The sequence below is a fragment of the Aquila chrysaetos genome, chromosome 6 (assembly GCF_900496995.4).
Source record: "Aquila chrysaetos chrysaetos chromosome 6, bAquChr1.4, whole genome shotgun sequence".
Taxonomy (NCBI): domain Eukaryota; kingdom Metazoa; phylum Chordata; class Aves; order Accipitriformes; family Accipitridae; genus Aquila; species Aquila chrysaetos.
In genome coordinates this window covers 15,054,778-15,067,066 of record NC_044009.1, presented here as the reverse complement: position 1 = coordinate 15,067,066, position 12,289 = coordinate 15,054,778, and the positions used below count along the sequence as shown (strand labels likewise).

The window sequence follows — 12,289 nt, the reverse complement described above, 5'->3', positions numbered from 1 at the left end:
GAGGATTTTACTCTGGCCCACAGACAAGGATAAAGTTTACGGAAGCACAAAGGTCACAGGATGAAGAAAGAAAACCAAACTACAGTGAGAATTGCTGCATACTGAGAGCTAATTTGCACAAACGGGCTAGACAGAAACAGATGGGATGTGGGAAAGCAGGAGAGTGTTGACTAATGACACCTGACTGCCAGATGACCCTGTAGGTTTGCAGGCTGGCATAGCACCTGAAACTGTGCCAGCAGCCACTTGGAACTGCCCTCTCCCCTCTCACATTTCATTAAGCACATTCACCTTGCTCTTCTGCATTGCGCAGGAGCTCAGAGAGAGATTACACAGCATGCCCAGGAAGCGTATTCTTTCAGTTATACTGCCCTTCTATCCCCAGTTTATCGAGGAGCTGTTTAACTGACTGCTGTTCGCTGCTGCAGGTGTATTCATTGCTGTGCCTCAGGGGAACTCAGTTTCAGTAGATCTTCCGTGACATGTGTCCCGTTCCAGTGTTTCTGCAAAACTTTACTTTAGGATGGAAGGAACGTATCAGCAAAATACCAGGATGTAAGATGCTATCTTCAGCTCTCATTTATGGCTTGAGATATTCCTCAGCAAGGTTTCATAAAAAGGTATCAAGTGACTGCTGTGTCCATACTTTTTTCCTGGGCCCCTGACACAGCAAGTCGTGCTAGGACAGGGAGACAACAGGCTTCAGTCCACTACTACTCCTGGCTCCCACTTGGACAGAGAAGCAGTTATACATGGGGAGTGGACAGTTTTGGTTTTTTAAAGATACATCTGGATTTGGGACATGGTCAGCAGCTCTTCTGCTAATAGGCATCTGCTAGGTTTGATCTCGTACTTAAGGACCACAGCCCTCACCGGGCATGGCTTCTGCTGAGCATCTCCCTTCCCTTTCAACAGGCCAGTTCTTTTCTCTTGTACAAAAGGCTACTGGATTTATCCCTGAGCATTGGATTGCACAGGAGAACTTGGAGATGTAGCAAACTGTGAAAGCTAAGCTCTATTCAAATATGGGCACAGCCTTTACTGTCCCAGAACCTTTTGCAAATGGCCTTGCAGAGTTTCCTGAAGACTCTTATGTGGTTCTAGGAGCAAGTTTTAGTAGGGCATGTGCATACTGTGGTACTCTGCAAAAATGTGAGGGGTCCTAACTTTAAACATCAATGCCTTGGCCATCCATTTTTTGTAGTTATCCAAGCAGGATAAATTACGTTATAAAACACAATATTGAAAGAAAGGCACTCACTAGGGAAAACAGCATTTTAATTTATGGGTATATACAGAGAGAAATCCAGCTTTTGTTTCTGAACTCCAGCAACTTAAAAATAGCCAAATATGTGTATTTCTTGAATAATAATAAAATAACCTGCTTTGGGCTGAGACATTTTATGCCAAGTCACAGTCCAGAGCGGAATTTTATGGTCGAGTTATAAATGTGAAAAATATGGGCTTATAATGGAAATCCTGACAGACCCTAGTAGGTGCTCCTATAATATCTTGAATTTGATTTAGGAGTGGTTTTCAATAACACTTTCCCAAGCCAGTCTGTTGGGGACTGCTAGGAAAACTCTAATGTTCCCCCCCGCCCCCATCCCCAGTGCAGCTCAGTGTACTTGATGAGAATGCTGGTATGTTCAGGCAAAGCCAGCCTTCAGGGCTTTTGTAGCCTGTGGCTGTCAGGTCCCCAATATCAGAGACCCTATAAATGTCAGTGCTAAGCGCACCTTCCATTTTAACAAAACAATAAATTGTCTATCTCTGTGCAATAAATTGCTCATTTCTGTGCCTTTGCAAAGGCCGATGTGATTTGTAAATGGCTGAAAAATCTGCCTCTGCTTTTTTTCTAACCACCATGAACCATGGGGAACACTGGATTTTTGAGGGGAAGGAAAGAAGCAGCCTAGATAATCTAGAAGGAATCAGGTTAAGACTGGGAAAAGAATGATTACTACCCATTACAAACCTCTCCCTGTCACTGACAAGCTGAAAGCAAGTTAACATCCCTGCTCAGGACCTTACGCAGTACAGAAGGGTACAGCTCGCTAACACAATATGTGCCATACTGTGCAGAAAAGAAATCCAACCACGCTTGCGTTAGTAGTTCTGACCTTAGTTTAGTCCTCCAGTACCTGCTTTGTCCCAGATTCCCTGTGTGTCCTTGTCATTACCCGCACCCTTCACGTTTATCCCCCTGTAAATTAAGCTGTCAGAAAGCTACAAGGTTAGCCTACGCTTGTCTTCTAGACAGCATAGTCAGTGGAAAGACATAGTCACCTTCAAAGGTTAAGTCATTCCACCCAGCTCTAGAGCTAATGACCAAATACATATACACACACACACTCTAAAGACCATAAAAACCTCAAATACTATCATACTGAGGTTATTATAGCATGCAGAAGAGTCTTCGAGAATCGGACGTCAGAGCACAAAGCTGGAAGAAAGATATATCTATAATTTTTATATAAACCCAATCTTACATTTTTGTTCCTGTGGTTCTGATGCAATCTTCCAGATTCAAATATCCCTCTCACACAACCTAGAACAGCACATGGGATTCATGCAGTCATCAGTTAGCTGGTATTAAAACCCTCAAAGCCAAATGCATTATTATGAGAGAAATGAGGAAATTGAGGTCCATTCCAAACCCTGTAATGAGACACAACAACATAAAAACTCTGGTGGGTGGCAGGCATGATGCTCCTGTGCTCTTTCAGAGCACTGAATGGGCACCAGCTAGAGGGAGCCAAGCAGCCAGAGAATGAGAATGGAGAAGAAATGATGACACTAGAAGAAAGAGCAACAGGAAACAGAGGTTGACACAAATGCTGTAAAAGTAGGGGAAAGACAGAAGAAAGCAAAGGACAATATCACAGAGAAAGAGTGTGAATTTGGTGAGCGGACAGTCAGTCTGAGGTAAAAGGAGAAAGAAAGAAATTAAACAAAGGAAAAAAAAAACCTTGTTCAACATTTAACTTGATGAATTTTATCATGCATTCCTTCATTTTAATGCTTTTCACAGGAAATGTGGGCAACTCCTGTGGACAACTGGGTTTGGTAGAAAAGATAAAGAAGTTACTAAACCAGTTCAATACTCCAGATGAAATGACTGGTGAAGAAAGGGGAGGAAAGTGCATGAAAGTCTCCATAAATAGGTACAAACTATGCAGGAAAATGTGGAATACTGTGCCTGCCAAGGAAACATGCAAAGCACAGACATGCTGTAATTATTTTTAATAGGATCCAATGCCCTGATTTATTTGGAGAATTATTTCCAGCCACAGCAACTAACAGTCAAGGGAAGAGTTGCCAGGCCCTGATCCTATGTCTCAGCACACTAGCAATGGCTGCACTCAATGTGCCCACATTAATCTGAGCATGGCAAATCAGACACGATGACTGAAGTCCTAACATTTATTTCCTGCCCTGCCTTGGATGGAAAAAAAAAAAGTCTTAATATCTGAGACGATCAAAAGAAACTTCTTCAGCGTCTTGCAAAAGCCCAAGACAGTCCAGTTAACCACAGCAAGAAAGAAATCTATCACCTTTCACCACTTAAAAGTTAAAAGCTAGGATGCAGAATTCTGCAAGATCCACCTGAATTTTGTTGCAAGGGCTTCTCAAGTTCGCATGAACGTTTGTAAGCCAGCTAGCTGCCCAGCAGGGGTACCAAAAAAGTCCCTGGGTATAGGCAAGGTGGGGTAATTCTCCTCTGAGAATTGATGGCATTACCCTCTTTCAGTGAGAGCTAACCAGAAAAAGGGTCCTTCATTTCAATCTGCCATCTGCGGATATCCAAGCTTTCCAGCAGAGTGAGAAAAATAGTCATGATGAATAGGAATAAGAAAAGCAAACTGCATAGAGGTATTCAGGAGAGTAAAATTATACTTTCCCCACCTATTTTGATTTTGCTCCTCCACACAATAAAGGCCTTGTTTCAATATGGCTTTAATTTCATAGCCCTTGGTTTAGATCCTACTCTTCTATACACTGCACTTCCTAATAGAGCGGCCCCATTAGTAAACTACATTTATGCTAATGTACTTGCTTGCAGTGATAATTATCATAGCCCTTAGCCCTGGTCCTTGCCAGTGTGAGCACGTCAGGAGGGGTTGGTATAGCATTATAATTATACAATTAGCCTTGTCATGGCAAGGAGCTCTGGGAATAGAGACATCTTGAAGCTTAAAATGTGGACAGCTGATAGATGACTGTCATTAAGCTCCTCTGTTCACTCCATGATGGAATAGTCACTGAGCTGTAGGGTAGGCTTCTTTAATGAAAAAGAAAGACCTTGAACCATGGCCACTATCCTCCACCTCCTCCCAACCTGTCCAGTCACCCCCAATTCCTCCCACTTCACACAGCTTCCCTCTCATCCCCATCTGCAGCAGAATAATAAAAGCTGTCTCTAACAGGTCATTCCTAATCCATAAAGTCTTGATGGAGGAGAAAGGCTCCTCACCTCACAGTGCAGCCAAGGGGACCTCACTTGCCTCTGGTCCTCCCTGCTTAGAGCCTCCCTCACTCTATTCATGAGGAGTGCAGGCCAAAACCCATTTAGCTGAGGATGTGAGGTGAGCGCTGCTGTACCAGCTTCTGGGTCAGCTTCTCAGTTGCATAAATCAACACAGATCCTTTGAATTTCACATAGCCTGTGAATTTACATCCAGTTGAGAAGCACTGCCCTGGGCAGTAATAAAATACGCCTTTCTAAAAAGCCTGGCATGGAGGGAGGCTTCAGGAGCAGGCAGCAGACAAGCCCTACTTTTTGCCAAGAGAACTACAGAAGGGCACTGAGCCCTGTAACGTGAACCAGCTAAAAGGGAGAGAGAACAGGACAGCAGAAAGAAGCAGTAAGGAGGCTTTGCAAGCACCTTTGGCTTGATGGCTTCTGGAGACTCCTAGCTGTGTATCTGCACTGCTGGCAGGGAATCCTTAGAGAGAGCAATGACTGCAAGTGTGCTGGAATAATACTCAACAGACTTGAAGACATGCATCTGCTTCATTAAAATTCGATCCCCAAGTTCCTCTGTCTCTTTCTTTCCTAGAGTGTTCTCAAACGTTGTTTTCCTGCATACCTGGATAACTGAGGCTGTGCAGGGCTTTAGTTAAGGTAATTTGAGAATTCTTTTATATTGAAAAGGTATAAAAAGTAATCCCCTGAAGTACTTGATTTTCCTTCCATGACATTCCACTGTATCAAACTACTTCTGCTTTACCTCGTTAGTATTCTGAGGAGTTGCGAATGAATTATTATAGTTCAGAATGCAAAAAACAGGACTGGCAGCCCCTGGGGGGTACAGGCCAGAACAGTATGGGGCATTGGCTAAGACCCAGGAGAGCTGAGCTCTCCTCCACAGGTTAGGTGATTGTAGGCAAGCTGCTCTGTTTTAGGAAGATTGCTTCCTTTCTCACTCTTCCTCTGCCTTGTCTTCTTTGGGGCAGGAAAAGTTCGTCTGCATTTGAACACTGCTCTGCCAAACTGGTGCAGATGTAATGCAAATCAACAGCAGCAGAATGAAACTGTAATTGTATCAGAAAAACCAGTAAAGCAGTAGATGGGGCTGCCTGTGTTGAACTTCTATGTTGAATTTAGTGAGTGTTGTATGCAATGTTACAGAAGCAAAAATGGATTTCTATATGCCCTTGAGAGAGACAGAGAGAGGGCCTAGCACAGCACAAAGGCCCACAATAATAAGTCCAACAGGACTCAGGCTCATTTTTCCACTAGAGTACCAGTGAGAGGATACAGCCTCAAATACAGGTGCCTTATAGTTAACCTCACCTAGTGGCAGAGTGTAACCAACTCTTTCTGACTAGAAACCTCAAGATGTTTTTTCTCTCCTTGAATGCATTTCTGTAAGAATGTCCTCACCCCCACAGCTCCAAGTTGCCAGTGAGTGTGTTTGGGCAGCCCTTGCTGAGAGAAATTATATCAAACACATTGAAATATCAATGCACACAGTACCTTTTTCTTTCTGGGTGCGTGTGTTAAATCTTCCTGATTTACATGTATCTGTCATACACTGGCTGACAAGGATGTAATTCACCTACTGAGAATTCACTTGTAGGCTTGTGCTAACCTTACAGAATTTGATTCTCAATCTGTTTCTCAAGTAGTCAACACTATGGACATCCATGAAGCATTATTCCATCCTTCCATACCCTAAGGCCACCAAGGTTGTCACTCTTGCCCCCACACTAGGAAGTATCTTGATACATGAGCATAGTCTACTGCTTTACTGGACATCAAACTCCACATAAAATTGCTGTGCTGAACTCAGAGCTAAAAGGTTAAACATTCATGTCCCTAAGTGAGACAGTACACATAGAAGTGAGACACAAGGAGATGTCTTGTGTATCTGCAAAGCAGAAGGGAAGAACCCCCTTAGACACAGCTGCTGTCTAACAACCATGTTTTATGCAGAACGCTTGGGGGCTACTCTATTTTTATAACTTTCATCCATAAAATAAGAAGCTAAAGCTTCTGGAAGGAGAACACAATTACCCTACAATGACATAACAGTCAGAATAAATTCAACACAATCTGTATAAGCAAAAAGAAAAAGCATCCAAGCTTTTTTCAATTGGCAGTAGATAATACTTAATAACTGCCCTATTGTCAACCTTCAGAAATGATCTCCAGAGCCATACGCAGGTTGGCAACCAGGCATAGCGCCTAACTAGTTGTACAGAAGTAGAGACATATGGAAATGAACAGCCTGGCAAAACAAGTGAACTCTGAAGCAATGACTTCGATAAATAAATGCCTGCACATTGGCAGATGGAGAAAAGCGCAGTAGGGAGGAGCTGTATTGCAGCAGCAACTCGATTTTAACCAATTCATAAAAATCAGCCTGAACTTCGGAACTGAGGCATTTCCAATTCCTTCAGTCCTCTTCTCGTTGGGGAAAATTCTCACCATAAAAAGAGGGAAGGTGAGGGTAGAAAGGTGTATCTAACAGAAGATAGCAGAAGCTGCTTCAAGGAGCAGAGAATAGGTCTGGGAGGTCACTGATCATTTTTGCCTCTTACTACATTGCTAATCACGGTTTTGGTAGCTTTCAGAAAGACACAACCAATCATTCTCAAAAGTCTAGAAAAGTAAGATGTGGAGAGACATTCTCAAGCCGTATGGCAGAGCCTGAAATATGACCACAGTGGATACAAGTACATGGGATACACAGACCTTTCCCGCAGCGAATGGAAACTTGTGCTGCATGCAATAGCCACCTTCTGCACTCATTCCTCTGGAGACCAGTCTATTTGTAGGCAAATTGAATCTTTCCTATTTGCAGGCTGCAGACTGATTCCTAGTCACTGTTAAATGTGACAGATGAGTGGAAAACAAGTATTACTACTCCCCTGCTGCTAGCAGGGGACTAGCACGTTTATTCCACTTTTTGGGAAAAGGGGACTCCTTGTCTGGTGACCTCAAAGATTATTCTTCCTACCAGTTCTGAAACATTTTCTTGTGCATGTCCTCTAACCCCAATCAACATTACAGTCTGAGACATAGCAAGGGAACGGGCATTCCTGTATCCCATCAGAAAGCACAATGGAATGCAGAAAATTCTGTGCAGCATTTGCACTACTCTTACATATTATGCGGTGTGCACAGCCTTGTATGTCCCTACCTCTTTCTTCTCTTCACTGATAGTCTCCTATGTAATAATTATGATATTATCTTTATGCATAGATGCAACCTGACAGGGAAGATTTTCAACACACAACTGTCATTCAAGGTCTCCAAAGACAAGAAGAAAATAAAAAGTTAAAGGTACATTTTAATTCTTTGGAATCTACTTCTGCAATAGGATTGCACCATACTGGCATGGTATGCAATTAGTCAGTACCTGTGGTGACCTTCTCAACTATAACAAGCCATCCCCAACTAAATACCACCGATATGCATGCAAAAGCAGCAAAATGCAGAACTCCTTCTCTCCATACCCAGTACCAACCACTGCAGTAAAAATAAGAGAAGGGAAAGAGACACATAAAGAAACCAAGGAGAAAACAATCCAGAGGAACTGCAATGGCCCAGAGTTAACAGGTCAGCCATATTCACCAAGTACTGCACTTTTTCAAGAAAACAGTCACTTCCTGCTGTCCCCTTCACGGGTAGCCAAGTGGATGAGCTTCACGCTGTAACGTGAGGCCAAGGCAAAATTAACCTCAAGATTACTGTGATGCAGAAGAAGATGAAATTAATTAAACTTTAAGAAACCAACTAAACTTCACTAAACTTCCCCTCAATAATATGTCACCTTTTGTTGTAAAGAAATTCCCTTTCTCTTCCTGATACTTCATCAGTTAATATTACGTGTATGATCTCACTTCTTTGCACTGCTTGGTTACCCTCCATCTCAGAGCTCAAATATCTATAATAACTCATCTTCTCCACCCGCATCACACGGTGATCAAGAAAACCGGTGATCAAGAAAACTGGCAGGCAATGATTTTCAAATGGGTGTACCTAAATCCAATCCCCATATTATGCTGAAACCATTTACAATGGAAATCAGTTTAGAACCCGTTTCACCTTGATAAGAATCACCATGGGAAAACCATGACCTGCCTTCCACAGACCCTGACATGGATCTGTCAGCTCTGTAAGGCTCTACTATGGATCAGGCTATTTGCTTCACTAAATCAGCTGCCCACATAAAGTCCATAGCAAAGCAAGTACAGCTATTAGTCCAATGAGTCAATGGCCATATGCATGCACAAAGTGAAAATAAAGGTGGATTATCTTTTCACGTATGCCACTGTGTAAATGTTTTGTAATAAATAATAACAGTCACTATCAATCAAGAGAGTGGAGAACAGATCGGGAGGAGGTTGTGTTGAGAGAAAGGACTCAAACAGGAATATGTATTTTCTCCCCCACCTTCCTTGGTCTGATAACAGACCTAAATACACCTTTGCACATCTCTAGAAACAGGCAATCCCCATCAGTGTGTTCCAATATTCTGTACAACTCTGGTTGCTTTACTATGACAGCACAGCAGAATCACAGATACTAACACATCTACAAAATGCTGGAACATCGGAATGTGGGCTGGGGATTCCCCCCACCCCTTTGATGGATCAACTCCTCTACCCAGCATTATGCTCATTTCATCTACTGTCACCTTTGGGCAAGTCTGACAACAGATCTGACCCTCGAAAGAAAATAGTCCCTATTAATGATGAACCTCAAAATTCCTCCTCTCATTGAACAAAAACTCAGGGCTAGCTGAATTTCTCAGTTTTCTTACTTTTGTAAGAAAATATTTTGTATTTAAGTTTTTAAGAGAAGTGAATGTTTACTTGATGGCTGCTATTTGGTCCAGCAAAACAATTCCAAATCTTCAGGTTTCTCTCCAGTGCTAAAAGTTTAACATTACAACTTAAATTAAGATTTCATAATAGACGTTGCAGCAAATTCACTTAAGGCTACAGATTTAATATAAGAGAGCAGTCTGTGACACACGTGTATGTAACAAGCATTTTCACCAAAATAATCTAAAACTTTAAATACCTTCTAAATAACTCTAAATAAAAAGTGGGTTCCAGATTCTCATTCATAGTAACATCATTGTACACAACTCTGTTTGCACAAACGAGCCTTTAAAATCGATAAAAACTATGGCCCTCTACACTCCCAGATCTTGGTATTCTTTGCAACCAATTATGAGTAACTTGTTCTTAGTACAACACTGAATACCTAAACATACCTAAAACCAAATGTGAAACACTGTGCAAGGATTACATTAGGGCTGCATTTATGACTGATACTCTGTTCCACCTCAGCTGAAATGCAGTCAGTGTCTGAACCATAACAGCTTCGCTGTTGCTCCTAAAACCCCACAGGAAGGCAGAGAGCATTACACCACGGCAAGCAAAGCAGGATCCAGCCCTTGAGATTTCCCATTCTGCAGAGACGAGCAATATTACACTCTAGCCTCAGCTGTTGTGATAGGTCTTAAACACAGCAAAACCGTGGTGGTTCCCAAAGGAGTGACATGAAGAGAATACTTATCTTCTTGGCAGTGTGGGGGCAGACAATTGATGGCATATCAGAATTTAACTGGCAATGCAGATCAGAAAGGTTGAAAACTACAGTCAGGTTAAATCAGTATCTATGAATAGTGAATAGTAGAAGAGGCTGAAAAATTATTCTGTGCTCAGCCCCAGATGTCACACAGGGGGCTTCTTCTCCCACTCCCACTCCCCCCCCCCCCCTGAAAGACTCCCCCATTAACACTGAGTTAGAAAGACAGTCAAGAAAAACACTTTGGTTTACATAGTAACAACTAATCTATAATATTCTAAGCAGCCAAAAGAGTGTATTTCAAGAACTACCCAACCTTCTTGAAAACACATACCCACACCTGAAAAACCCCCACAAACAAAACCCAAACCATTTTTTTGTATATATATATATATATATATATATATATTTTTTTTTTTGCACAGCATGTTTTTCAGTTAGTTATGAAAATGACAAAAAAAGAACAGCATGAACTACATACCTTAGCTATTTGGACACACCAGTTTAGCAGAAGCTGGGAGCCAATATTGTCCTTATGTTCATGAACATAATCCAACAGGCAGCCATGAGGCATCAGCTGAGTGACTAGTTGGATGGTCGGGCTCAAGCAGACACCCAGGAGTCTCACCAGGTGCGGGTGGTCCATGCTGGCCATGATAAGAGCTTCCTGTAACAACAAAAGTGACCCAGTTACTCCAGTGTGCTTGAAGACTCTATGTGTAGATTTCTTGTTTCCCACAGAGCATCTAAAGGGGATCAGTGTAGCCTAAGTATCATGAATTCCTGTGTTGTCTATCCAGTGCTAGGCATACCTAGGCAAAATCCAGTCTGATGTAACATATGCTTGATGTAATGAGCACCAAGCAATGGGTCAGACTATCTGAACAGATCCAGTGAAGGCTCAGATCAGAAATTCTGCACTGCCCTATATTCCCTGTCCCATTACAGCCACAGAAGCAAAGATGTAAGTGTGACACACTTGACTTTGCTTAAAAGTCTTACTTGTCTTGTTCTACTTCCCTTAATTTTGTTTCTTGAATATATTTTTCCAATTTGTGGTCAATCCATTGGGCATCAGCTTTTTTTTGTATGCAAGCAAACTATGCCACCTGTGTATATGGTGAGATGGCCAGTTAGGCCTCGTTTGGCAAGACATTTGATTAAGCTGTGCTAAAATGCTTTACTGGATCAGAGATTTAATGCTTAGTAGTTTACAGGCTTGAGCATGTAACATTTATATGTCAATCAAAGCTTTCCCAAAGTTCAACCTGCAAAGGGTTAAGATTCAGGAGGTTTAATGTGGGCCTTTCAAATGTGTCTGATATTCATAAGTCATAGAATCATAGAATGGTGTGGGTTGGAAAGGACCTTAAAGATCATCTAGTTCCAACGCCCCTACCACGGGCAAGGATACCTTCCACTAGACCAGGTTGCTCAAAGCCCCATCCAACCTTGGCCAACATGTCCTACTGAAAGTTGGCAGATTTGTTAAGCTGTTAGGAAATGACCATGCTACTGTCTCTATGACTGTTCTACAGCAATAGCCTAAACTAGAAGTTGTGGTGGTACAGTAGTAGCCCAGCTGCAGCAGCAGTCCTGCCTGTCTCCTGATGTTGCCACAAGTAGACCACTACAGAAAGCAGCAGCTTTCTAAATCTGAACCTTTTAGCTCAGCTCCTGATTCTTCCAAAGTCCTCTACCAATAATAGATCTTGGGTCAGTTACTTCATTTTTTCCATCCTTCAGCTTCTCACACAATGAACAAGAGATAATATTCCTTTCTTTCTTCTATACTTTATCTTTTCCAGATCTTCAGTTTTCAGAGGTTTTCAGCTAGCTAGCTAGGTTGTCCAATGCCAAGGACCAGAAGGACTTAATCATAGCTACACTATTTGGCCCTGAAGTTCATAGCACTGACAAGTAGCACAGGAACTCCTTATAAAAAACTTACATATCTGTTCTTAGAGGTAATGCTGCCATCACAAGCAACCGACATTCAAAAAAGGCAGGGAGAAAGCTTTTCTCTCTCATTCACTAAGCTGAGTCCTCCATTTCAAGACCACTTCATCACGGCAATGGAACAATGAAAAGTGAGATGAAACTGCAGCTTTGTAAAGCTATTTTGGTTCTCTTTCTTTCTCAGAAAACCTATATGACATTTTTCTGACAACTTAAAGAATAACAACAGTAATAGCACCAAAGAAAGAAAAAAAGGATGAGAAAAAGTTGGCACCA

At 42.0% G+C, this 12,289-nt stretch overlaps 1 protein-coding gene across 10 annotated transcripts in view; it reads right to left on the bottom strand.

Annotated features, from left to right (window-relative positions):
* The window catches only part of ERBB4 (erb-b2 receptor tyrosine kinase 4), a 649,063-nt gene that overhangs the window by 98,760 nt on the left and 538,014 nt on the right, over nt 1-12,289 (bottom strand). For all 10 annotated transcript variants that reach the window (XM_030018184.2, XM_030018186.2, XM_030018189.2 and 7 more), the window contains one exon: nt 10,536-10,721. In XM_030018184.2, coding sequence (XP_029874044.1) covers nt 10,536-10,721 — 186 coding nt within the window. The remainder of the gene's footprint in view (nt 1-10,535; nt 10,722-12,289) is intronic.